Source organism: Festucalex cinctus, chromosome 14 (genome assembly GCF_051991245.1).
Source record: "Festucalex cinctus isolate MCC-2025b chromosome 14, RoL_Fcin_1.0, whole genome shotgun sequence".
Lineage (NCBI taxonomy): Eukaryota > Metazoa > Chordata > Actinopteri > Syngnathiformes > Syngnathidae > Festucalex > Festucalex cinctus.
The window spans coordinates 3042167-3068223 of record NC_135424.1 but is presented as its reverse complement, the minus strand read 5'-3'; the positions used below and the strand labels follow the sequence as shown (position 1 = coordinate 3068223).

Below are 26057 nucleotides of genomic sequence, written 5' to 3'. Positions count from 1 at the left end.
GTCCACGCTGAAAATTCTTAGAGCACCTAAAACGGCCCTCGTAATCAGCGTAATCATTTTGCGAACCAAAATACCAACTTTAATGATGCAGTATTTGTAACTCGCGTCTTCATTCTGTGATTTGCGATCCATGCGTTTTGCCATCCTGTTTTTGCCAACGTCATCCACAAGATAATCCGTGAATTCAAATTTAGTGATCTTCAGATTTGGCAGCAACGACGCTGACTGGTTTGCCAAATTGTTGTGAATGGGGGGAAAAACAAAAACAAAAAAAAACAAAAACTTTTTTTTCCCTTCCTAAAAAGGCAAACTGTTAAAAGATTTCCAATTATAAATGAGACGACTTGTCGTCATGACTTGTTCAAGTCAAAGTCAAGTCAAGTCAAGTTTTTGGCAAGCAAGTCCTAAAAATTGCAACTAGTGTCAAGTCATACGTCTGGAGTCGTTCATTTCTGTTGAGAAGCCCTGTTCGAGACATCCATTAGTCAGGCCTTAGCTGGAGGATGCTCAAATTCAGGCCGATTATCGGTTTGTTTCACACAAACACTAGCATCTCATTTCAAGAGCTCTCTCCTCATGCTCAAGCATGTTTACACTCCGAGTGTGTACACCCCCCCCCCCGCCTTCCCCTCGCCTCTCCAGTGTGCCTCCAATAGCCGCTCGTTTGCACTTCCTTTTAAGGATTCATCGCCCGTCGCCCGTTACCGACATGTGTGTAGCATCTGCGCAGGCAGACGCGCGTTCACCCGAAGGCACCAAACTGCAAAGGGTCACGCGGCCGAATCGGTCCTCGCGCGGAAACGAAGCGCGGACGCTGGCAGATTGCAATTTGAAAGTTCGGATTGGAGCCGTGCCGCGGCCAACGGCGTTCCAGGCTGACGCGTGACCGTAAAAGAAACTCGGGCCTAATTTATAATGCAGCCACTTTGGTTTTTGAAGCGGATGCCAGGTATGCGGTGGCCCTCATCCAATTGTAGATTTAATGGAAGAGGAAGGAAGAAAGAAGGCAATGTTGGGAGCACGGCCATTCTCAAGCGTTTTGGCTTTGACACGTCCCCGTTTTTCTTCCACAGGCTCCACACGTATATTTTTCTTCCTGTGACACACACACACACACACACGCAGGCATGTCTCAATGTAGTCGAGTGCCATGTCTAAAGAGTTCCAGCAGCTTGTTACCGTGGCTGTCAAAAGCAGAGACCCACCGCCGAGGTGAGGATGTGTGTGAAATCCCATGAGCCTCTGGTGCTACTCAAAACACATCCACGGTGAGGTTTCGCTTCTCACCTGCTAGTTTAACTCCAAATCACACAGGCATGAAGGACCATGGAGCACCCAAAACAAAACAAAACAAAAAAAACAGGTAATCAATCTGTTTGATCAAATACTGTACAGATCAATTGACAAAGACAGCCTGCTTAAAATAAACAAGCCTGCTCGTCGCGGTCCCCATAAGGGAGATTTCGGAATCTTGATGTGTCATGATGTCTTTGCGGTTTCCAGTTTGTGTTATGGACCAATGTCTGCCTGACAAACCACCAGCCAGCAACAGTTAGTAAGGGGGCCCAATGCGGGGGATTCCCGACATGATGTTGTTGCAGTGCCAAAGCAGTTTTGTCATTGACAAGGACCAGCCGTTTCTCAGAACCCCCTTTAGCTCAGAGGTGCAAAGCAATTGCCTGCGTGGTCTGTCCTGTTGGGCGGCATCTGTGTTTCTCTGTTTGCACCTGCTGTAACACTTGAAACTCAGTGGCCGCTTGGCTCTGAAAACATCCCGTTTGAATGTCTGGGATGCCAAGGTACTGTTGATCAATCGTTCGGGTCAATAACATGTCTGTTCAATTCCTATTCAGATGCAAAAATAAAAAATAAAATATTAAAACTTTAAACAGGTCAAATTAATTTATTATCTGCCATTGACGGCTATAGATGTCAAAGATCCGGGCTGGCAGGGAATGAGTTAGGTTTGCCTGTTGAGGTTATAGTGCATTTTAGGTTCAACCTGAAATTTCACCTGAAAGCTGAATACTGTATCTATAATGGCCGTTTTTGTGCATAGTATATCAGTAAAGTGTTATTGCTAGTATAGTGGTTCACTTGGATGTCTTTGGTACGGGGTTAGCATTGTCTTTCTTCGAATACGGATGTAACGATATCCAAACATCAAGATATGATGTTATCGCGATATGAATTATCACAATATTGTGGGGGCGTTGGCGATATTTAAAAAAGATCACAATATTTTAAAAAAAAGAGCTCATACTAAAAAAAGCACAACATTGTGCTTTTGTACATAACAGCAATGCATATAAACCAGCTACAATAACAATACTGAGGCACGAACTTGATAATGCAAGCACATGTTGATCGCTTCACAAGCAAATTCGGTTCCCCTTCATCTGACAATTAGCATAGATTTTGAACATAGAAGGCCAAAACACCCCTAATAAAAATTACATTGCACCAATAAACTAGACACTAGAGGATGCCAGAACTGCACAAATGGAAATCAACCTGACTTTTTTCGACTTTGTTCCTTATTGTGGCAGTTCACGATATTGCCCTTATCATGACATCCCTACCGTATGTTATGTATACCAATGATACAGACCTGTGGAAAGCCATCTCAGTCTTATGTTTTTTTTCCCCTTCAAAGTTATAATTTTATAAGACAAATAATATGATTTGAAAACTCGAGCAGAAAATGAATATGATCATCACGGCACGGTTAAACTGGGTCACTTTTTGCAGTCACACTCGCAATGAATTTGCACTTCATTTTTGGTCTGAACCTAAATTATACAGTGATGTGTAAATTACTCATGTAATGCCTTTTTTATTATTTTTTTTCTCTTTCCGGCTAACTGCTTTTGGCGGGATTCCACTCGCGGACATCCCTGGCATCCAGCGTAACCTCTCACTCTCATGAATATTATTATTATTCCAGTTCCCCGCATTGTTTCGCTCGCGCAGCCAGCCCCCGTCAAGCCGCCGTCTGTTCCTGGCGCTGTCGGTGCCAGAGCGAGAAGCCTCTCTGCTCCACTAATCTGGATTGCAGCAGCAGCAGCAGCAGCAGCAGCAGCAGCGAGTCACCTCAATAAAAGAGCAACTCCTGGCTGCCCGGGATCATAAAGGAGAATAAACAAGGTTAGGCAGAATAATTATGCTGAGCTGCTTCCTGGTATTAAAGGACTGACATGACTTTATTAGCCCAATCCGCAGAGCAATTTTGAATTTCATGTCTTCCACAGAACGTGTACAGTCTGACTCAAAAAGTGTTGACATGTATATGTTATGTTCCCGCGAGCAACATTTCGTCTCGTTTCCAAAAACTGGAGGTGAAATGCGGCCTGTGCAAAAAGGACCGAAATATCTGAAAACTTGCAAATGTGGTGTTAAATAAATGATGCGTTACGCAACGTTTTATGCACGCTTGCCGCGGGTTGGCGTGGAAACCCAACGTGTGAACAGTAAATAACTAAATAACAAACTTCGCTCTGCCATTTTGTTGTTGGCCAAACTCGCGTCACGACACCGTTCGGGGGGGCTATGCCAGTTCTGTCAGTTAATTGGTCAACTTATTTATTCTGAAATATTCAATGCATATTTAGTGGGAATACTTGAACCAACAGCGTTTTCTGTCGGGAGATGACCACTCTACCACTTGAGCCATACCTCATTTTCAATGTTGTGGCTCAGATATAATCACATATGAAGTACGTACATGTATGCTCAATGACCGTGCAAAATAATTTACAGCACAGTAATGCTAAAGTCTTAGCCAGCCTTTAGATTTGGCTGTTTTGGCTATTATGTGATCAGCATATAGAAAAATGCACAGAATTTGTATATTGGAAGACAATGAGAAACTACAATTGTGTACATTGTTAGAGTTGAATGTACCTGAGCCTATTCGCAAAACTAATGTTAATTATCATCAATATGAAACACGAAGGAAAATAAACTAGCAAATTGCACAACAATGCAAAGTGGCTTAGTGGAACCTTAATTAACATCATTGCTAATGTTTGGTTGCATTCTACTATTTAATGTTTTATGATGTCAACATGAGTTCTGCAAAAAAGGTAATTAAAACAACAAAGAAAACAAAGACTAATTGACTGTAAAGCAACAACAGCAACAAAAAAAACAGCACGGGATATTTATCCACTTGAACTTGTGACCTTGGTTTTCCTGCCAGTTTCACGCCACATAAACATTCCCCCATTGTTGCATCGTGTTTGCCGAATACACGCGGCGAGCACTCAAAAACATGCTGTGATAAGAGCCTCCTTAACGGGCCATTGAGGCCAAGCGTGCAACTTTTCTCGTACGGTTGCGAGCCACAGGCTCTTACCAGAGACGCTTCCAGGTGGTAATTGCAAAGTGATTAATGTCTCCGATTCCGAGCTCACGCTGTCATGACATTCAAGTCAAGTTATTCTCCCTGTGGCACAATACTATAAATTCCATTCCGCCGTTCCAGAAAAGAGGAAAATGTAATCCAGATTATTTATACAGCACCCGTTCACAAAACATATATATGACCTCTGTGTTCCAGTAAAAGAAAGTCTGAATACTTCAGCATACAATCCAACAGTTTGGGTCTGGCCCCTTCCTGTTCCAACATGACTGCGCACCAGTGCACAAAGCGAGCTCCATAAAGACATGGATGAGAGCGTTTGATGCGAATGACTGGCCCGGACAGTCCTGACCTCAACCTGATAGAACACCGTTGGGAGGAAACGGTGTGAAGATTGAGAGCCAGGCCTTCTCCATCCAACAACATTAATGCACTTCTGGAAAAATGGTGCAAAATTCCCATAAACACTCCCAAACCTTGTGGAAAGCCTTTCCAAAAAAAAAAAAAAGTTGAGGTTGTTGTAGCTGCAGAGGCTGTGACCAACTGATCAACATTCCACAGCGTTAGACTCTTTAAAGTGTTCAAGGACTTTGTGCATCATCGCACATTCAAAGTTGCATCTCAATTAATGCGCGGCCGCGGCCGGTCATTTTAAACGATGCGACAATTATCTGCATCATCTGCACAACCTGTCATTGTATTGTCATTACCGCGCCACAGCTCACTTTATCTTTGCTTGATAACTTCAGCTGCCTATTTAGCACAGCAATTGCGATTTGTTTTCATACTTTTATAAAAGCAACAGCAGGATGAAAAAAAAAAAAAAAAAGCAGCTGTGGTTGGAAGCCGCCATTTGTCAACAGCCTGACTGCATATTTACATCAAGACAAAGAGCCCCATTTCCGTGCCTATTTTTGTATTTTGCTTGACTAGTACAGATAGGAGAGGGTGTTTTTGCACTGTTGCGGGATGGAATGCAGCTGACTCACGGCCAATTGAAGCGGCTCCCTTCATTCCCATTAAAACCAAGCGCATAATGCCAATTGGACACTGCCTTGCACATTGTTAGTGTCTCTATCTGGACTGAAAACATGAAAATATAAAAACTGCAACATGTTGTGTGACCTTACACTCTCAAAACATTTGGCTCAAAAGTAACCCAATCCACTTATAGTTCAATGTGAAACAACTTTCTGGGTTGTTTTATACAAAATGATCCAATTTTTATTATTATTTTTTTTACCCCAAAGGCTGTGTCAAATCGATCCAAGTTGAAGATCTGACCCAACTTTCTGGTTTGTTTTATATATATTAAAAAAAAAAAAAAAAAAAAAAAAAGAAACAATTTTTGGGTAAAGCTGACTCAAATAGAAGATCTAACCAAACTTTCTGGGTTGTTTTATAGAAAATGACCCAATATTTGAACCAAAGGTTGGTCAAATTGACCCAAATAGACGATCTCACCCAACTTTCTGGGTTTTATACAAAATGACCCAATTTTTGACTCAGGATTTGGTCAAATTAACCAAAGTAGAGGATCTGAAACAACTTTATGGGTCATGACATACAAAATGACTAAATTTTTTTAAATCAAAGGTTGTGTCAAATTGATCCAAGTTGATGATCTGACCCAACTTTGTTTTTTTTGTTTTTGTTTTTTTTTAAAAATAAAAATAAAAAATTACCCAAAGTTGGGTTGTTTTAAAGAAAATGACCCAATTTTTGACCCAAAGGTGGGTCAAATTGACCCTCAAGTAGAGGATCTGTCCATTTTTGACCCATAAAAGGGTTATTTTTGACCCAACTGTTTTTAGAGTGTACACTACTGTCCTTCCTGTCAATCAACAGTACGGGTAATTAACAGCCAAAATTCTCAATCTGAACTGTGACAAACTGCATGTGGGCTAAATGAACCATGCAACAGATGAGACGGACGCAACCAAGGCAGGTGATGAGGCAGCCGGAGGGATTTGGCACCCAGACGGAGCCTTTCGGCTTTCATTTTCACACAGACTTTCCAGGTCTGAGAGGGAAAATCTGCTAAATCCGCAAATGTTATAATAGTTAGAACTGGGACTTAGTCAAAGATAAAAGCAACTGATAAGCTCCCGTAGGCCGACGATTTGCCCGTTTGTCAATTCCCATCCTGATTAGAGGCAGCTGGAGGGATGGAGCAAGCAGATGGTCCCCCCCCCCCCCTCAGGCCTGTGGTCAACCTGCTTTTGAAGTCCATATTAACGGTCCCGGTTCCCCTTCGCCTTCCAGCATGTCAGCATAGCTGTTGGTTTGCAGCCATCGCCGAGGAGCAAAAACTTTGCGTTCCAACGTCCTCCCTTAAATCAGCCTCAATGAAAATCTGTCAACTTGAAGAGCCAACTCGGATTATCTCCGCCTCGGTTCCGGCAAATCCATCTTCCCTCGTGTTGGCTGCTTCTTGTCAGTGGGGAGTACCTGACGCGTGGCCTTGCGTTGTTGCACAAGCCCCGGTCGCTCTCCAACCTCCGGCCAGCGGCTTCAATGACATCGTTAGGGAGATGGAGTCCATCCTCAGCAAAATGTTTTGTTTTTTTTTTGGTTTGTTTGTTTTTGAGAGCGGCACGGTGTATAAGTGGTTAGCACGTCTGCCTCCCAGTTCTGACTCCGGTTCGAGTCCAGGCTCTGGTCTTCCTGGGTGGAGTTTGCATGTTCACCCCGTGCCTGCGTGGGTCTTCTCCGGGTACTCCAGTCTCCGCCCACTTTCCAAAGACATGCATGGCAGGTTAATTGGGCGCTCCGAATTGTCCCGAGGTGTGCTTGTGAGTGCGAGTGGTTGTTTGTCTCTGTGTGCCCTGCGATTGATTGGCTGGCAACCAGTTCAGGGTGTACCCCACCTACTGCCCAAAGCCAGCTGAGATAGGCTCCAGCATGACCCTTGTGAGGAATAAGCGGTCAAGAAGATGGATGGATGGATGGATGGTTTTTGAGAAAGTAAGGTCCTACAATATTTCATTCTATGAAAAGATTCAACACACTAATGTAACAATTAATGTGCATATATATGCCAAAAGGTTTTATGAAATGCCATTTTGTGGAACAAGACATTTGTTAGTACTGAATACAGTCGTTTATCATTGTGTACATTCTAGATGCATGCTGTTGATGCTTTATGATCGTCTCAGTTTTTAAGTGCTTTGCTGCCATTTATGTGCAATTAAAAACCCTTTTCAGGAGCGGTTTCAATGACGGTGTATTGGAAGAGAGGCATCATGCTAATTTGCATGACCCTTTCTATGGTGTTTCACATCACATTATAGCATTAAGCTAGTGCGTTTACATTAGAATGAATCATACATTTTGGTTAATGTTTTGTTCTCTTGTGTGTCACTTGGACAGAATTGGGAGTGACAAAATAAACGGCTTGGGGAAAGCAAGATATGATTTTATTTTGCCTGTAAAAAATATTTTTTTGTTTGTTTTTTAGCTACCAGTACATACATTGAATTTATGTACTTGTATGTCTTGAATTAGCAATTCATGTCTTTATTTCACCAACACATGTTGGCGCATGATTCCGGTGGTTGGTTGCAGGTGACTTCAAGTAAGTTGTCCCAAAGTATTTACACGAAGCAATCCTTTCCTCCGCACTCTTGATAATAAAGAGACATTTAAAGACATTTACGAGCCAACAAAAGTCCCGGTGGAGTGGTTGTGAACGTGATGTCCTGCTGGATGTCGCATATGGTGAGTTTGCGGCAACAAACTTTCACCTCTGCTATCTTTACTGTCTTCCTGTGCAAGCAGTTTCGTTTTAAAGCGCTAAAAACGGGAAGTTCACGTAAAAGTTCACGACTCTGCCATCTTTTGTATAAATTTGCATTAGTGCCCCGCGTGTCTTTGCAGCGGGGAACGAGCTAAGCAGTCACGCTACGGTGAAACGGAATCAATTTATCTGTAGCAATCTTTGAGAAAAAAAAAAAAAAAAAAAAAAAAAAAACTCATCTCAATAGTGGAGCTGTGACGCTCAAAGCGCACGTTTAAGGCTTGTTTCTCGCTGCTTATGTTGCTGATGAATTTATCTAATATTGCGCTCAAGTGAGCATACGGTACGTACATATTTACATTTCATTTCCCAATATGATACATAGTTTAGTGGTGTAAGCAAGCATTTTCTTCTCCTAGAGATTTGTGATGATCATTTCAGCTTCATGAAAATAACCCAATACAGTAATTAATTATATACTTAAGTTATAGTTGATGTTCATTTTTCACTATTTAAAGCAGTTCCAAATTGCCTTCATAAAAGTTGTCTGATATTCTTTGGTCCAAGGCAGAAGAATGACTGCGCACTTAACTTAATAAATTCACTGGGCTTTTTTTTTTGCAGGGGATGCTCTCGTTGCCGTGACAATGTGATGGAAATTTATTTAGTGACGAAGGAAACGGTTACTCAATGTTGTTGATTTAGCAGCTATGTCACTATTTAGTATTTAGTGACTTTTCCAACTTATAATTCCAACTATTTTTCAAAAATAGCAACTAAAAAAAATTGACATTTTGAGGTGTTTTAAGAGACTTTTGGGGAGCCTGCAAATAACTGGCGCTTGCCACCACTGGCTCATCATACGTCACTAGCGTAGATGAGCAAACATACCTTATGGTAAATAAAGCGGATCATTTCTAGGGTACACCTGATAATCTGTCACGGCAAAGTGGTTTGGAATCGCTGTTGTATGGTTGCCATGGTGCGAGCGTGCACAAATGTGGCGTGTGTCTTGTCAACGAGTGATCAGTCATTGCGCACTTCCTGTTCTGCGGTCACTCAGCCATAATTTGCATCCTGTGCGACAGCAATTCTGCACAGTTAACTCTGAATTAGCTTATGTAACATGTACCACTTTAGAATTAACGTTGGAGATTGATTTCCGTGAGTCTTAAGATATTAACATGCTTATTTAGCAGGAAAAAAAAAACATGGACAACATGCGGCCTCGTCACTGACGCTGTAAATAGAAACCCGCACCCCCGGCGTCCATTCGGTGACCCCGCCTACTTGGACCCTTTCGCATCCTGGGGTGCGTCGAGATAAATGTCAGTGAACGCGTGGTGGTTGCATCACAGTAAATGAGTATCGATTTTGCCGCGTGTACCCGAGACCATCACACCTACGTGCCTGGAAGTCGAAATATACGGCCGAGTGCGGACAGCCGCGCTACATTAACGTCAGTGTTATAGTCTTGTTTGTACAACATGTCAGTGGATTTGTTTGTCTGCGGGGCCATTTATACGAAGGCTTACATCAGTTGGTGTGTGTAAAAACAACAAAACAAAAAAAGATTGCTCAGAAAGGCATTACATTTAGTCAGCGGATGTGTCCACCAGAAAATCAAACATTTTGACAGTGATGAGTCACCGCTCCCTCCATAATTCTCATGTTGTAATTGTGGCACATAGATTACAGCTTCTTCAATCATTTTATCATTACACGTAAGTATCGCAATAAAAAACAGTCAAAAAGTTGCCTATCTTTTACATTTCAGCTCATACAGAACATCATGGAAATTATTTCCTACCTTCTCATAATGCCCACATTCCCTAAATTCCACACTTTAAATAACAGAATGCCCAAATTAAAAGATATTTTACATATTTGCATTTCACATCCTCCTGTATTGACCTTATTAATAATATTCCCAACATTTTCACAATAAAATTTGCAAATGAAGTGATATTTATAATATACTGTAATTTCCTTCTTCCACATCTAGCCATTTTTACAATTTTACTGAATGTTTGCGTATTTCTGCAGTTTTTACCCCTTTCCCCAAATTCCCACTTTTCCCACAATTACATTTTGAAAAAAACAAAACAAAACTAAGTAGCAATAATATTCCATTTGTCAACTGATTCAACGAATTCTAACGTTAAACTGTTCAGCTTATTCCGGGCATCAACAGAACTGTTTATCGCAGGGGTGTCAAACATAAGGCCCGCGGGCCGGATCAGGCCCGCAAAGGGGTTTAATCCGGCCCGCGAGATAATTTTGTAAAGTTAAAAAAAATAAAATAAATTGTAACGTCGGACTAATTAATCAGTCTGCCACAATCAAAATATATCAAATTTGTAACTTCACAAGCAGTCCCTGTACGGGGGAAATCGTCCTGGATGTCATTATTTTACACACAACGTAAAGTTACGGTTTGTTTAATTATTATTATTATTATTATTATTATTATTATTATTATTAATGTATTTATTTATTTTTATCATTAGACCAACAAACGTGTTAAATACGACACAAATTCAATTCCTGGTAAGTTAACACAAATCAATATGACAAGGATTAGTGTCCTTATAACGTCATTACCTGCACCACGCAATGCATTCTGGGAACAATATATATATGAAAAACACGTCGATTTAACACGTCCAGGACTCTGTTCCATTTGCATTTGTATTCTTTTTTGGAACAATATGATGACAGTTGAGCTCCATAATTTTGGGCTGGCACACAAATAGCGAAAATCTGCGTCTAATTGACGGCAATCGTTTTTAACTCTTTGACCGCCAAAAACGTTTAATAACAATCAGTAAAATCAACGTTAAAACATAATTATTTATTTTTTTCCCCCCCTCCAATGTCTAAGTGCAGCGCTGCCTGGTCAATGGGTTGTGGAATCTAAAACACTCTAAACCATGGCCAGCAGATGGAAGCATTGTCTCTCTTTTCGTCAATGATCAAAGCCGCTGTCATATCAAAGTTTTTTCTTTAATGTGTGGCAGTAAAAGAGTTCAGTTCTATTACCATTATTTGACCGATGCGGCCCACTTGGTCATATATTTTCCTCCATGCGGCCCCTGAGCTGACATGAGTTTGACACCCCTGGTTTATCGCATTGCCCAAATTTCCTCATTTTTTAGTATTGCACAATTTTCATGTTGAAATTCACAAATAAATGCAGGTTTTTTGCTTATTTACTTTCTCCTTCAAACATTTTGAAGTCCCACCATTTATGTTTCAACATTTCAATACATTCAATTGGATGTCAGCTTTTCAGCATTTTTATGCAAATTATACAGGAATCTCTAATTTGTATTTTTTTTCCCCCAAGTGGGTTCTTCCTCTTGCACTACTCCTGTATTCTATGCTCTTCTCCTTCTGAACCCCTGCATGCAGAATTGTAAAAAATGTGCATCGGCACGCCAGGTGGCATTGACAATTCAATCTTGTAAAGGCAGAGCCTGCATGGATCTAATTACATTGTGGCCCAACTGCGTATGAGCCTCAAGTCTGCCAGCTCAACTAACAAATGACTTTTAAAACAAGCCACGATAACTCACACTTGTTATCCAAGTGGAAATAAGACACAGCAGGCGATTGCGCAGTCACAGGAGTTGCCTTGCTTGATCACCAATCAGGTCACCGTTAATGGGTTATAGTGATAAACAGACGCCAGTCACATGATTCGTCGCATTGCCTCCGCTTATGGCCTCTCGATTAACCTGACATAAAAAAAAGAAAAAGAAAAGACAACGTTTGATGTTCTTCTAAACGGACGCAATCCTTTTTCTTCCTCTTCTGTCTACCTTCTTCTCACCTCTCCAGATGGGAACCCGTTTCCTGTTTATCTTATTTTTCCACTTCCTTCCTTCTCCTTTACAGCAGCCCAAGGTAGCAGATCCGCTCCCACTGGTAAAGCTCCTATCTTTACTCCCGCACATTTCGCACTTGTGAGCCAATTAAACGATGTTTAACACACGCAAGTGCACCTTACTGGCAAACAGGCTCACTAGAATATAAGATGAAAGATATATTTTTTATTCTTATTTTTATTTTTTTTAAATCTACAACTATTTATGCAAATTCTCCCTTTTTTTTTTTTTTTTTTTTTTTATCCCAGCACATTCCCAGAAGATTTTTGTACATTCCAGTTCATCCCCAGTTCATTGTTTTGAAAAGTCCCAAGAAAGAGTCACAATAGAGGAATACAGTATGTACGGGTCTCCGTGATATTGCATCCCAGCATTCGCTTCTTTCTGTTGATGGTAAAAGCGGCGCCCCCAAAAGCACCGTGCTCCCCCCCCCCCCCCCCCCCCCCACACACACACACACACACACACCCAACCCCCAACCCAACCCATCTTTGTCGTGACTGTGGCTCCATTGTGGCGGTGAGCTTTCTGCTTCGATTGGATTGTGACACCAATGTGCTGTTGTCACACTTGTAAGTGGCCACTGACTGAGTGTTGCTCCTCTATATGCAATATTATATGTGTGTACATATTATATAGTGTATATGTAAGGGTTCACGTAGAGTTCAGCATCATTTCCAACAAGAAGTCACCATACTGAGAGCTGAGTGAGCTGCAAGGTTCCTTTGGGCTATTTGGGTTCTTTACCTGCTCGGTGGGAGCGCTCTCAGTTCCAAATACCTTTCCCAGTGGGATGACTTGCACCGTGTGTGCGTGCGTGCGCGCAAGCGGCAATGTGTGACGGATTGTGTTTGCTTGTGCGTGTCGTGATATTTTTTTATCATTTGAATTTGCGTGCAGAGCCTTTTTGGATGTTGGCTTATTCTCCATTTTTCACTTTTTTTTTTTTTTTAAATAATTTGCAGGTTGCCTAATAAAAAGTGATGAATAGTGATGTAACAATATCACGAAATAGCGAAATGCAGCTCTGCTTACCTGTTGATGTCGACACCACAGCAGCAGCGGCACACACTCTTTGAGGACGAGGGTGTTTCTGCATTAAAATGCCTCTGCATGAGGACAACTGTTGGGTGCTTGAAAGTGGCTATGGATCTTCACCCGGCCTAGACGTGTGCAGAGAAATTTCATACATTGGCGTTAGCATTTGCATGACTTACTGGAAATGAGGTATTATCTTCACACATATTCAAGTGTGACGTGCTGCCATTGTCAAATTATCACTACGTAATGAACACACATTCACCCGTCTTTAAGTCATTTGCTCCCAATAACGTATAAATACGTTTTTTTTATGTTTTAAGTGTCCCAAAGACGTATTTATACGTTTTTTGTTTGTTTGTTTGTTTTATGCTAGAGCATACAGAAGGCTTTGATACAACCTCTCAATTGCAAAGAACGGTTGCAGAAATGATAGTTATTACACAAACGGCCAGCAGGTGGCAGCAGAGCAAAGGAGATCAACCAGGGCCATCTAGAAAAAAAAGCTCAATTACAATTTGAAATAGATTTTAGTATTGTTGCTGCAAAACGGAAACAGATAGAAACATACTTTTTTTTTCCTGATGGAAGAAGATACTTTAATTTTTCTTTTGGTAGATTCCATGCTTTTATAGCAATTGAACACAATATTCTGTGGGCCTTGCAAAAATCAGTCAAAATCCAGTAAAACAGCCGGGAGCGAACGGGATTGCTTCTGTGAAAATGGCTGGGAGTGAAAGAGTTAATTAATTCGGCTGTAACCTTTTGTATTTTTCCTTTCCTCAAACAAAGCAAGGTGAGATCAGCTTTCATTTCAACTGCTCGGCAGCCGACGTGATCAACACGAAGCAAAATCTGCCGTCAAGTGTTTTGCTTGAAACATTTGAATGCAAATGGTAATTACGAGGCAAAACGCGGCGCCGCTCTCCTAATGTGTAATCCAATTATCAAGAAATCGCTTTGACAGAAAAAAGCAAGATCTCGTGTTGTGTGTTGTTCGGCTTGGGCTTCCTTAAGTGACCCTCAAACTAAATTGCAAACACCACTTACGTTACGAGGCATCAGTAATCAAGTCTTTCATTGCTTTGGTTTTAGTGCCTGCATAGCACGCCTGTCGGAATCGTAGACAAACACTGGCTTCCTTTTCGACTGAAAATCAAGAGAAAAGTGGTCTAATTTGGAGGGGAAAAAAAAAAAAAAGTCTGTCCTCATGGACCCTTCGTACGCGAATAGATGTAGATACAAGTTGGGCTACATTTTGACAAAATGGATAGATGGATAGTTACGGTAGATAAAAAAAAAAAAAAAGCTTAAGGATTCTACCACCACTGGATGCGGGCTCCCTCTAAATGCAGGGATGTCCAATTTTTTTCCTCCGAGGGCCACATAAAGAAAAATGGAAGGATGCAAGGGCCACGTCAACATTTTTTAACTTTATTAAACAAACCAGAATCAGTCATTTAAGAAATTGTGCATTGTTTATATATTAGTTACTTTGAAATATTGCATTGTAAATTGTAATAAGGCAAATATTTTATGATTTTTTTTATTTATTTTTTTTCCCCCAAAAAAATATTGGGGTGGCCCTTTAGCCCATAGGATTAGCGACGCCCCTGCACTATTCAGAACCAAAGCAAGAGTAATAATCTGACCTTTTAAAGCAGTTGCTTAATTAGTTCATTAATTCAAATTCTGACATTGACACAAAGCAGAAGCGAGCAGAAACAATTTTTTTGCAACTAAAAATGAATGATCAATTATTCACCACCATGTTATGAAAATAAATGTTCCCATTAAACTCGTACATAGTTCAATTGTATCTAGATAAGCTCTATAAAAATATAAAATAGATTAATTAGCTGTAGTGGTAGTCTCCATTAACTGTACAAATATTTGTGAGTATATGCCTCGAGCCACTGAAAAATGGTTGTTGGGCTGCAAATGGCCCCCGGGCCATAGTTTGGACACCTCTGCAAATGGTGAACAAAAGAATCACTACTTGAGTACACTTCAGTTGTAATTAATTTTAAAGATGAATGCATTTCAATATAATATTGCAGAAAATTGTATTTGTATACATTTAATGTGCAATGCATTTATATGATTATTTATTTTCCTATCTGTCTATGGCTTACAATAGTAATAAATGTACTTTTAAAACCTCCTTCACTTTTTTTGATGGAAATTTCTGGGCGGCATTGGCACATGGTGGTACGTTGTATAAAGTAGCATCGAAGAGTAATTTGAGAAATGGAAATATAATTGAAACAAAAAGAGTAAAGAGGGTTGCATGTGTTAAGCAATAAATATTGTCTAATTATGTTACACTGACATTTGTACCGCTGAAACCTGGAAAACTTTGTACAGTTAAATAATGAAATTTAAATGCACTATTCAGGCAGTCACATCTGAACAATGAGTGTAAATTGAGAGGTAGAAATACGGATCATAAAATAAACATTATGCAGTTAATATGCATAATATTGACACTGTATGTAGAGAAGTATTTTTCTGCCACGCAATGGTTAGTTATGAAAGTGACAAGTGAATGGTATGTAAGATGACGTAGCATTCTACTGACACCTAGTGGACACTTGCCCTTGACAAGAACTCGACAACTTTTTTTTTTTTTTTTTGCACGCACGACTCCCTTTAATTGTCTCTTGTGTGTCTCTCCCTCTTTTCGTTTCTCTTCAGAACATGCCAGGACATAACGATGAGCTCCAACAGCACAGACTCTACTGGTCTCGTCCTGATTTCCAACACCTTCCCAGCGGCAGGCTTGCCCCCACCATCCAATTCTTTCCATCAAGCAGGGACAGGACCCTGGCTGGTTTTTCACGCGACTACGCCAGGTGGCAATTCCTCACCGGCGGACTCCCTTTTGAACGCCACCCAGTCGCAAGATGGGAACGCGACGTCGGCCCCGGATCCCTTGGGCGGGCACACCGTGTGGCAGGTGGTCCTGATCGTGCTGCTGACGGGAACGCTCTCGCTGGTCACCATCATCGGGAACATCCTGGTGGTGGTGTCCTTCAAGGTCAACCGGCAGCTGAAGACGGTCAACAACTACTTCCTGCTGAGCTTGGCGGTGGCGGACCTCATCATCGGGGTCATCTCCATGAACCTGTACACGGCCTATCTGGTGATGGATTACTGGGCCTTGGGGAACTGGGCCTGCGACCTGTGGCTGGCTATTGACTACGTCGCCAGCAACGCGTCAGTTATGAACCTACTGGTCATCAGCTTTGACCGTTACTTTTCAGTGACCAGGCCTCTGACGTACCGGGCCAAACGGACAACAAAGCGAGCCGGGATTATGATCGGCCTGGCCTGGTTTGTTTCTCTGGTTCTATGGGCACCGGCCATCCTTCTGTGGCAGTACTTTGAGGGTCAGAGGACGGTGCCGCCGGATAAGTGCTACATTCAGTTCCTCCAGCAGCCCATTATAACCTTTTGCACAGCCATGGCGGCGTTCTACCTGCCCGTAACCATCATGAGCGTGCTCTACTGGCGGATCTACAAGGAGACTGAAAACCGCTCCAAAGAGTTAGCCGGACTGCAGGGCTCAGGGGCCCGCGGCGGCGGCGCAAGGATGGCGGCAAGAAACGGCAACGGCAGGGTTGCTCGCGCCCGATTTGTGCGCCAAACCGGGAGCTCCAGAAGTTGCAACAGTTACGAGCTGACCAGGTTGTCCCAAAGAAAGAGCGCATGTCGGGAGCTGGTCAGCCGCCTGCATTGCTGGTCCGGGGTTCGATCCTGGAGACCCGGTAGCATCCGGCAAGGGGAGAGGGATCCGGACCAAAGCAGCAGCGACAGCTGGAACAACAACGACAACGCGGTCTCGCTCGACCAGTCGGGCTCGTCAGATGACGAAGACTGCGGCGGCAGAGACGACCACACGATTTTCTCCATCGTTCTCAGCCTGCCCGGCATCAAAGCGGCTGTCAACTCCCAACTCACTTCCTGCGAGGACCTGGATGAAGCCACAGAACAGGACCCACTGAGGGGGGCGGAGTACAACCGAGACAGCCTGGCCACAGTGGCGACAAACACCAGCGCGGGCACCAGTCCCCATGGGAGAAACAACGCGGAAAACAGCTACCACCAGCGCTTTTGTGCGCGCAATATCCAGTCCTTGCCGATCGTCCGGCCGACCTCCAACTCGGATTCCCTGGAGGATACGACGGCGGCGTCCCACGACTCCACCACCACCACCAGCGCGTCCGCCAAAGCCCCCTCCGTTCCCATGTCCTTCAAAGAGGCGGCTCTCGCCAAGCGTTTTGCGGCCCGAGCTCGGACTCAGATCTCCAAACGGAAGCGATTGTCCCTGGTGAAAGAGAAGAAGGCCGCTCAAACGCTCAGCGCCATCCTCTTTGCGTTCATCATCACGTGGACGCCGTACAACATTATGGTCCTGATCAACGCCTTCTGCAAAGCGGCCATTCCAAACACGCTGTGGGCCGTGGGCTACTGGCTGTGCTACGTCAACAGCACCGTCAACCCCATGTGCTACGCCCTGTGCAACAAGACCTTCCGGACCACCTTTAAGATGATCCTGCTGTGCCGCTGGGACCAGAAGAAACGGCGGAAACTGCAGTTCCAGCAAAGGCAATCTGTGGTCTTCCACAGGAGGATTCCCAGAGAGTCCACATAAAAGACACAACAGCGCTTTGATGATGAAATTAAAAAAAAAAGAAGCATCTAACGGGCTTCTTGTGGGAGTTTGTCTAAGGCGTTTGCACCCTAGCAAACATTTGCAGTGGTTTCGATGTATGTGCTCGTGTCATTGTGCATGCAAGAGGGGCTGCGCAAGGCAAAATCCAGAAACGCGAGACGACGATCTGGTCTGGAAGAACGCTAACCATTTCATGCAAGTTGATCTTCGAAAGATCCGAGCGGGACGTGCTTGAAAAGGGCTTTAAACCGAACAGAAGGTCCGGAGTATTCAAGTGCAATTGGCTCAAGGGAAAAATGAGAGTTTTGTCACACGGTTAGGGCTCGTTGCTTCTTATCGTTTTCTCTTTGTCTTTAGCCAGATTTGTAACGTGCAGACTCGAGTGCTTTTGCCTTCGTAAAGATACAGAACTTGTCATTTTGTCACCAAAAGCCAAGACTTACTCTGTGTTGTGCTAACTGGGCCTCGACTTTTTGACCGGCATGTTTTTTTTTTTTTTCTTTTTGGTTTTTGTATCAGATCTTCTGTGCAATTGCCTTCCTACATAGATATAACTTGTGTTAGATGGGATATTAAAAAAAAAGAAAAAAAGAATCTTCAATGGTGTCCAACAGAGCTTTTATTTTTGTGCTACTCATCTTGAACTTTTGAGCCAGTCTGAAAATGACTCTTCTTCTACGAGTATTCCATGTGGCACCACAGTCAGTGAACCGACGTCGTGTTGGATGTGATTGTTTGTGTTTTTGAAAACAATGGCGACAACGAGTACATCCGGTTGTGTTCATATACTTGACGTCATTGTGATGATGATGATATTCTGTTGGTGAACTTTTGCAGCTTTCACAAACACACACAAAGATGTCGATTTTCTCGGACACGGCCTTGTTTGAACTTTCTACTGTAATGCTTTTTGTCAGTCATCTTTTTGCTTAGCTGTGGAGGCAGGGCGGCCTCTAGTGGTGTGAGGAGGAGGTAACATGCTCACTGCCAGTTTAGCTTGTCTGGTGCAGTTTCAATCACAACCCCAGTTGACCTTTAGAAGAGACGAGTGAATTGAAAAAATAATTTAATTAAAAAAAAAAGGGAAACGTTTGTGTTTCTGTAACTGATTCTAATTAACCACGTCCACTTGATGGTACTATGTACAGTATATTGTTTTGTGTTTTGTTTATAGATAATTGAATTTAATCCACATGATCAGAGAGTTTTCAAATCTTTTGTTTTGACTGTGCATAAAGTGTGTGTGGGGGGAACATGTTTAAACTGTTGAGTGCCCTTTGGTGGCTGCTAGTGGAAGAGACCACAAATAATAGCACACCATTCATGTACTGTAACAAATGTCAGTGTCACCTTTGACCATTCACACACACACAAATCCCAAACATTGGGAGATCCATTCTTCCATTTTCTGTAGCATTGGGTGAGCTGGAGCCTAACCTCAGCTAAATTTAGACACGGTGGTACACCCTGGATCGGTCGCCAGTAAATGGCAGGGCACATAACAGAGTCACAATAGTGGAGCAGGTGAGTAAAATAATCATTCAAATGGTTATACAAGCATGAAATATGGTACATATAATCCAGGTTGTACCTAACCCCACATCTCAGCTGTGTCAGCTATGAGAATGCAAACTGGCTAGATGAATTTGTTAGCATAAAAAGGGAATGTGAAGTCATGATTGACACCTGCTGTTGTTGCGTCCATCTTTTTGTACAGTGTTTGCTTGCAGCACCCTTAACGTGTCACCATGAATATTGTACAAAGGCGTTGACAGCTGCCATTCTACTTTTATGTACTGTATACAAAAAAAAAAAGTTGTTCTTTCAACACTCGGTATTTGATATGCATCAAACACAAAGACTTTTTACATCGGTGGGGAACGTTTGTTCTCTAATATCGGGAATGTAAAGATGGTGATCGCAAATGTCTTTTTGTTACGTTTCCAGTATGCCAATCATTCGCATCTTTTAAATCAATAAACAGTCCAAAGTGATTGTGTCACAACCTAGTATTGTGTTATTTCCACCAATTGTTTTATTTCTACTGGAGCTTTCATTCACTTTGAGCTGCCACTTATCAATGCAACGCCAAAGTCGATGGCAATTTTCAAAGCGTAGAGTGATGCTTTGGCTCCCTCTCGTGGTTTGTGAAGGAAAACACTAGATTGTGGTTTGGACTTTTACAAATAATAATACAGTATAGTTGTGTTGTATTTAACTTTTACGTACAATACATTTGTATTTAAGATTTTAGAACTTTTGTTTTCAAATATTCATTTAGGTACCATTTTTATTTATGTGCAATCACTTTTATCAGACAAGATTAAGGTTTAAATTAATACAGAAAATAATTTACCTGGGAAAAAAAAATCCGTTCCTCACTATATTTTAATGTTTGTCATTATGGTGGTACTTGGAGATCTAAGTATTATTTGAGGTGGCACGTGCTGCCATCCATAAAACTGAATTATCATTTGAGGTTCAACAATTTGTGATTTAATCAATTATCAAATTAATTCAAAGTTCTGATAATACAGATTTAAGATTGTCTTTTCCTTTCACTCTTTTTTTTTTTTTTTTTTTTGTGGCATTTTCGATTGGTGGTGTGCTGCCATTGCAAAAAGTGGCTGAGAGACACTCACAGCTGATTGGCTAATGCATTGGTCAGTCTCACCTGTGTCTTAATTAATGGGACGGCCTTCAAAGTGGTACCAGGAAGTCAGCACGGCAAGTAGAGAGCCACTCATCAGTTTTATGTAATCCATGCTTTGGTTTTTGTTTTTTTCTTCTTCTTTTTTTCCCTCAAATGTCACATGACATTCCAACAAACATGAGCTTATAATGTACCATTTCTACCAATAGTGTATCATTCTCAAGGCTGCTGTTAAGGTACTGCTGGGTTTGGATGGTGGGGTGGGGGACTGTTTGGTTTCTAATGGGAGATGGCCGAGGCAAACAGACATGTGATGAGGCAAATGAAGCAACTTCATGTGACCGACGGCTGAGGAGAGGCTTGGACAAGAGGACAAACAACCGCTTGTGTTGTTTTCTCCAGTCAGTCTGCCAGCGCTGCACTCAGGCAAGTTCACCCTCCTTTCTCTATTATCATTTCATATATATATATTTTTTTAAATCTTTAACACAATGTTGTTTTTGAAAGAGATTATGTTTGCGAGAAGGCCAGCACATGTTTGGAGGATACGTGTTCAGGAGGATTGAAACACTTTAATTTAATTTAGACATAGTTGTCCACGGTGCGCCTAAATGAAATTCAAACAGTAAGATTTGTGTTTTGTTATCTCCTCTGCACATTTACGGTCACGTTTACAAACGAGAGAATGGCCATCTTGATCATGAGAGTTAGTGTACGCTGCTTTCTATGCGCCACACCCAGTGCTGGACCGGCAATACGGCATAGAGGGCGGTTGCCCGGTGGGCCGGCGTCTTTTGGGGCAGATGCAATTTCATTATTTTCCTCCATTTTCTCCCTAAGAGAACAGCCAACAGCCCATTAATTATTTGAGTCTGGGAGTGCAGAATGTGTTTGTAAATGAAGTTGCATCAACTTAATATTTTGCGTTGAACAACATGACTGCAATATTTACATTTTACTTGTTGCTTTTTTTTTTTTGTACATTTGGCTTTTGATCAGTATTTGATTTAATGATATATATATATTTTTTAAACCTAAGAATGTGATCATCTTTTTTTTTTTTTCTTTTTTTTTTAATCAATATAGTCCTGGCCTGTCCTATCCTGCTGTGCCTTGACTTGTATTTTCATATTTTCTGCTTTATTCTTCTAAAAAAAGAATTGTTGAACCAATTTAAGACTACAAATTGTATTGTTGACCGACTTAAAAAAATTGATTACACTTAAAGTGATAACACACAATGAAGTAAATCCAAAGTGACTATATTAAGTTTAATAAATTATGAGTTCATTAAACAATATATTCACTTGAATTAAATTAATCCACAATTAACCCTAAGTGAATATATTAAGTTAAATGAACTATTAATTTATTTTTATTATTATTAGTTTTGAGGAAGGTGGCTAATATGGGCAATTTAGAAAAACTATCAACTACAAGCCCAAAAGAAAATCATTTTAAACTTCCAATCACATATTTGCGTTTTTTTTTTATTTTTTATTTTTTTTATGAGGCCTCACAAAAATGAATTGGCAAAACTTGTGCTTCCTCCCTTTTGCATCAGCCAAACTCGCCGGTCCTCCCCTGAGGGTGACGCCACTGGCCACCATGCAGACGATTCAGACGGTGGAGACCCAAGTCCCCTTCCTCAAAGAGAGTTTCTTCACCAGCACCTTCAAAGACAAGCGGAAGAGCAGCGCCACCGGCGCCCAACGCCGACAGCCGCCGCAAGCGTCGTACATTTCCGCTCTTCCCGACCATCTCTACCCTTTGCCCTCTGAACAGCCCCTTGCCAGGGAGCAGCGGCGCTTCCGCTCTAACAGCAGCCCGTTATGCAACCGATCTGAATGGAGGGCAGCGGATGGGGACAGAAAGGAGGGGCAAAGGGAGAGGAAGGATCAGAGCGCGAGAGAAGCCCTGACTGGGAGGGGGTGCGAGCGAGGAATGAGCGTCGGCGGCGGCGAGCCCGCGGCTGTCAGCGCCAGTCTCCGCCTCCCCTCGTCGTCATCGGCGGCGGCGGCAGCATCCTCGCAGCTGCCTAAGCAGGCGGCATTCGGCGGAGGAGCCCGCCAGGAGCCCCGGCCGCATGCCCAGGCTCGACCCCAGCAGCACGGCTTCTTAGCCAGGGGGGTCCGCCTGCTCCGCAGCATGGGCAACCAGGAGGCCAAGCAGAAGAAAGGAGCCAACGACAAGGATGGCGCGTACGAGCCCGGCGAGAGGGACCAGGAGAAGAAACCCAAAAAGTCCAACAAGACTAGCAAAGGGGAACAAAATGAGAAGAAGAAATCCAAGTCTGATTCTAAGATTTCAGTCTTCTCCGGGATGAAGATCAGGAGGACTTCCAAAGCCAAGGGGTTGTCCAAGGATGACTTGCTGGAGGACGAAAGGTGGGTCAAACCCGGAATTGGGGCCAGCCTGTCCGCCGATGAGATGCTGTCTGATTTTGAGGGCGATCTAAGCCGCTTGACTACAGACAGCCAGCAATCCATCATGGAAGAATCCTGCCACAAGGCCGGTTCGGGATCCGACGCGGACATCTACAGTTTCCACTCTGCTGCGGCCGACGCCGAGGATCTCTTGTCGGACATCCAACAAGCCATGATGGACCAACGTCAAGACTCGACCTTCCAAGGAAGCGGTGTGGCTGACAAGCTTCTATCCAGTCAGTCTTTCAGCTTTGACAAGGACGTCTCTTCCCGTCACGACAACAAATCCAAAACCGAAAGCGCGCTCATGACCAGAGATCCGTCCCTGAGTGAAAGTGGACCGTCCTCCGCCCCCGACACTGAGAGGAGCAGTGGAAGTCTTTTCCCAAAGACCAACAGCACCTACAGCTTCCCAGACACTTTAACCACCACGCCCTCCTCTTACGAGAGTGCCGAGGATGACCTGGAGGTCCCGGTCCCACGCCCCCGTCAAGAGAACTGGACCGCTCAAGACAAATTCCCAGGTGTACCGTGTGTCTTGGTTGAACCAGGAGGTCCGGTGCCCGTAGGGCCTCACAAGAGTGCAAGCAGCATGGACTTGTCTTCAGAGCGAGGGGAGGAAGACGCCAACGTCGGCCGTAACTTCCTGTCCTTGAGGAAGAAGAGCAGTCTCTCAATCAGCCTGCCGACGACCGAAAACCCCGCCAGACCGACGTCCGCCATCTCCCCGTCCACTGTCAAACTCTACCCTCCGGTGCACCCCTCCTACGTGAAGACCACCACCAGGCAACTCAGCTCCCCCGTTGGCTCGCCGCTCACCAGCCCCTGTGTGCCCAGGAGAACGGACTCGGGGGAACCCGAAGACGTCCGGCGAGCCGGTGTGCGCAAGCAGAGGTCCAGCTCCATCGGGGGGCCGCTCGGCACGTCGGCGGACTGGTGCGCAGAGCCGGACGGCGGGGATGGGGCAGTCTTCTTGGAGCAGGAGCAAGCGGAGAAGGGAGCTACGTGTGGCACTTATTGGACGCTGGGCTCCAGGAGGACTCAATATGGACACTCCAGGTCTTCGAGGGGGACGGGTTCCTACCTGGACATCTTCTCTGGTGAGTTGTGATCTTGTTTGCAAGTCTTTTTCTAGCTAAAAGCTCAATCGAGCATCTGGACACATATGTACAAGAATATTTCAAACCTGTACTTAAATCTCAAAACATTATTGAAGACAAGGGCTCATTCAAAACATTCAAAAGCCAAATAGCAGAAACACTGAAGCGGTTTTACCAAGTTCAGTCCCAGTCGGGGGAACTTTGATCACTCAAAACAGTCGCTTGAACGAGACCGGTTGATTAAACGGTGACACGGTGCCTTTCAAGACTTTGTAAAGGGAACATGAATGATGAAGTGCCAGGAGGCGTGTCCCCACAGGAAGTAGATCATAAAGACAGACATCTGCCTTCAAAGTGCACTTCAAGAAGACCAGATTTAAAAAAACAAAACGAAGCATCTAATAATGAAAAGAAACATCAGGTTTTAGTTTATCATTTCATCTCTTTAAATGCACTGAATCTTTCCACAAAGGGGAGCATGTGACTCGAAAGACTTGGTAGGATTTTGTTCAAAAACAAAGAACGTTCTCTCTACAGGATGTCACTAAAGTCTCCGGCACAGATATGAGAAATGAAATTTGGAAGTTAGAACTGCATTTCATTAACAAATGACATCTTAAATATGATTTTAGACATTTTTTTTGCTAATGATGTGTTTTTCACAACACTTGACGTGTACGAGTAATGTATGTGGCGTATGGTCGGTCACTCACTTTCATTTTAGTGTGTCGCAACTGTGATTTTCATTGAGTACAGCGTCTCACTTTTTCAATTTAAGATATTGAATATCGCGGGCGTCAGCCTTGTACCTCAAAAATCATCACTTTTTACAGGAGACCCCAATAATGGCCATTAACATTGCAACATCAAATAGAGTAAGCCATTTTTAACACTGAAGATTGGTCAGTAATTTGTAAAATAAATAAATTTGATAATAATAATAATAATAATAACAATAATAATATTAACACCCACACGTGTGAACTGACCAGAATTATAGAATTTTGAAAAAAATAAATAAAATAAAATTCTGTTTGGTTCCAGCGATATGCTACATTTAAAAAAATAATATTTTTCCACAAAAAAAAAACAAATAGCTCATCAACCTTCACATCACAATTGTTGGAAATCATATTGGAGGTGTTGAAATTTTCATTGCTTAATTTGAATTTTTGCATTGTAATACAAAAATGACTTCTTTTTTTTTCTGCTTTATTGAAATAAAGGTTAAAAATATATTTGTAAAATATTTCATTTTATTATTATTTATCCATAATCCTGACTACTTTATTGTGGAAAATATTTTCTTTTCTTGGTTTTTCGGTGTCTGAGAGAAAAAAAAAAGGCATTTTTGTGGATTATACTATTTCATATTTGACCATTATTTTTGTGCGGCTGTGCTGGTTTTTCAACATTTGTTTGGCGCACATCTTAACCTTAAAATGTTATTATACAACTGTTTAAAAAAAAATATATAAAAAAATAAATCCCGTTCATTGCAAGAAAATCTGAGATACGACTGGACGTGAAGGCCAAATAAAACATTGGATCTCGATTGAGTCATTATGAGGTCTGACTATGAAAACAAAGCTACCTTGTTCCCTTTCTGACGCATTAGATGAGCTCAGCCGCTCTCCACTGTCCGTCTTTCTGTCTGTGTGTGTGTGTGTGTGTGTGTGTGTGTGGGTGTGTGTGTGTGTGTGGGTGTGGATGCCCTACAACAATTGACGACACGCGCAGATTTACCCACAATGCATCACTGAGGATGCTAAACCAAAGTGACAGTTTATCTGCGTGGTAAATGTGAGTCATGCATGACGACATTACGCATCTGATCAGACTGAACCCAACAAAGAGGTGTATTATTATACTATAACAAACCAGCTGCATGAGTGGCATTTAGGTGTAGCAAATGTAGAGAAGTGTGCGAATGTGTGCGCTGATTTGCCTCACCATTCCACTGCCTCGGCACTTGCATGTGATGCTGCGGAATTTGTGGAGCTTTCCAGGTCACACGCAGCCCTGAGGAGGGAAGACGTCTAAAGGGGAAGGAGAGACAAAAAGTATTTGCCATAGCCAGCCATGAGGAAAAATTGACTTTATTCCGTTTCATTCATTGAACTAATTTGATTTCTCCTGGGACTGGAATATAGTTTCAAACTTTGCTTGA

The 26057-nt window shown here is 42.6% G+C and overlaps 2 protein-coding genes and 1 long non-coding RNA gene across 5 annotated transcripts in view; 2 read left to right on the top strand and 1 right to left on the bottom strand.

The window, feature by feature from the left end:
• LOC144001697 (ryanodine receptor 2-like) overlaps positions 1-19702 on the top strand; it is a 169043-nt gene extending 149341 nt beyond the window's left edge. For 2 of the 3 annotated variants that reach the window (XM_077496236.1, XM_077496237.1), the window contains one exon: positions 15728-19702. In XM_077496236.1, the coding sequence (XP_077352362.1) occupies positions 15747-17687 (1941 nt within the window). In that variant the 5' untranslated portion in view covers positions 15728-15746 and the 3' untranslated portion in view covers positions 17688-19702. The remainder of the gene's footprint in view (positions 1-15727) is intronic. The other variant, XM_077496235.1, reaches the window with a different exon arrangement.
• LOC144001704 (uncharacterized) overlaps positions 1-26057 on the bottom strand; it is a 102410-nt gene that overhangs the window by 74838 nt on the left and 1515 nt on the right. Inside the window, exons 2-3 of the long non-coding RNA XR_013278553.1 lie at positions 25841-25926; positions 13028-13155 (exon numbers count right to left, since the gene is read on the bottom strand). This is a non-coding gene — a long non-coding RNA (uncharacterized LOC144001704). The remainder of the gene's footprint in view (positions 1-13027; positions 13156-25840; positions 25927-26057) is intronic.
• The window catches only part of fmn2a (formin 2a), a 46413-nt gene continuing 40746 nt past the window's right edge, over positions 20391-26057 (top strand). The window contains exons 1-2 of the mRNA XM_077496238.1: positions 20391-20787; positions 21926-23887. Coding sequence (XP_077352364.1) covers positions 21970-23887 — 1918 coding nt within the window. The 5' untranslated portion in view covers positions 20391-20787; positions 21926-21969. The remainder of the gene's footprint in view (positions 20788-21925; positions 23888-26057) is intronic.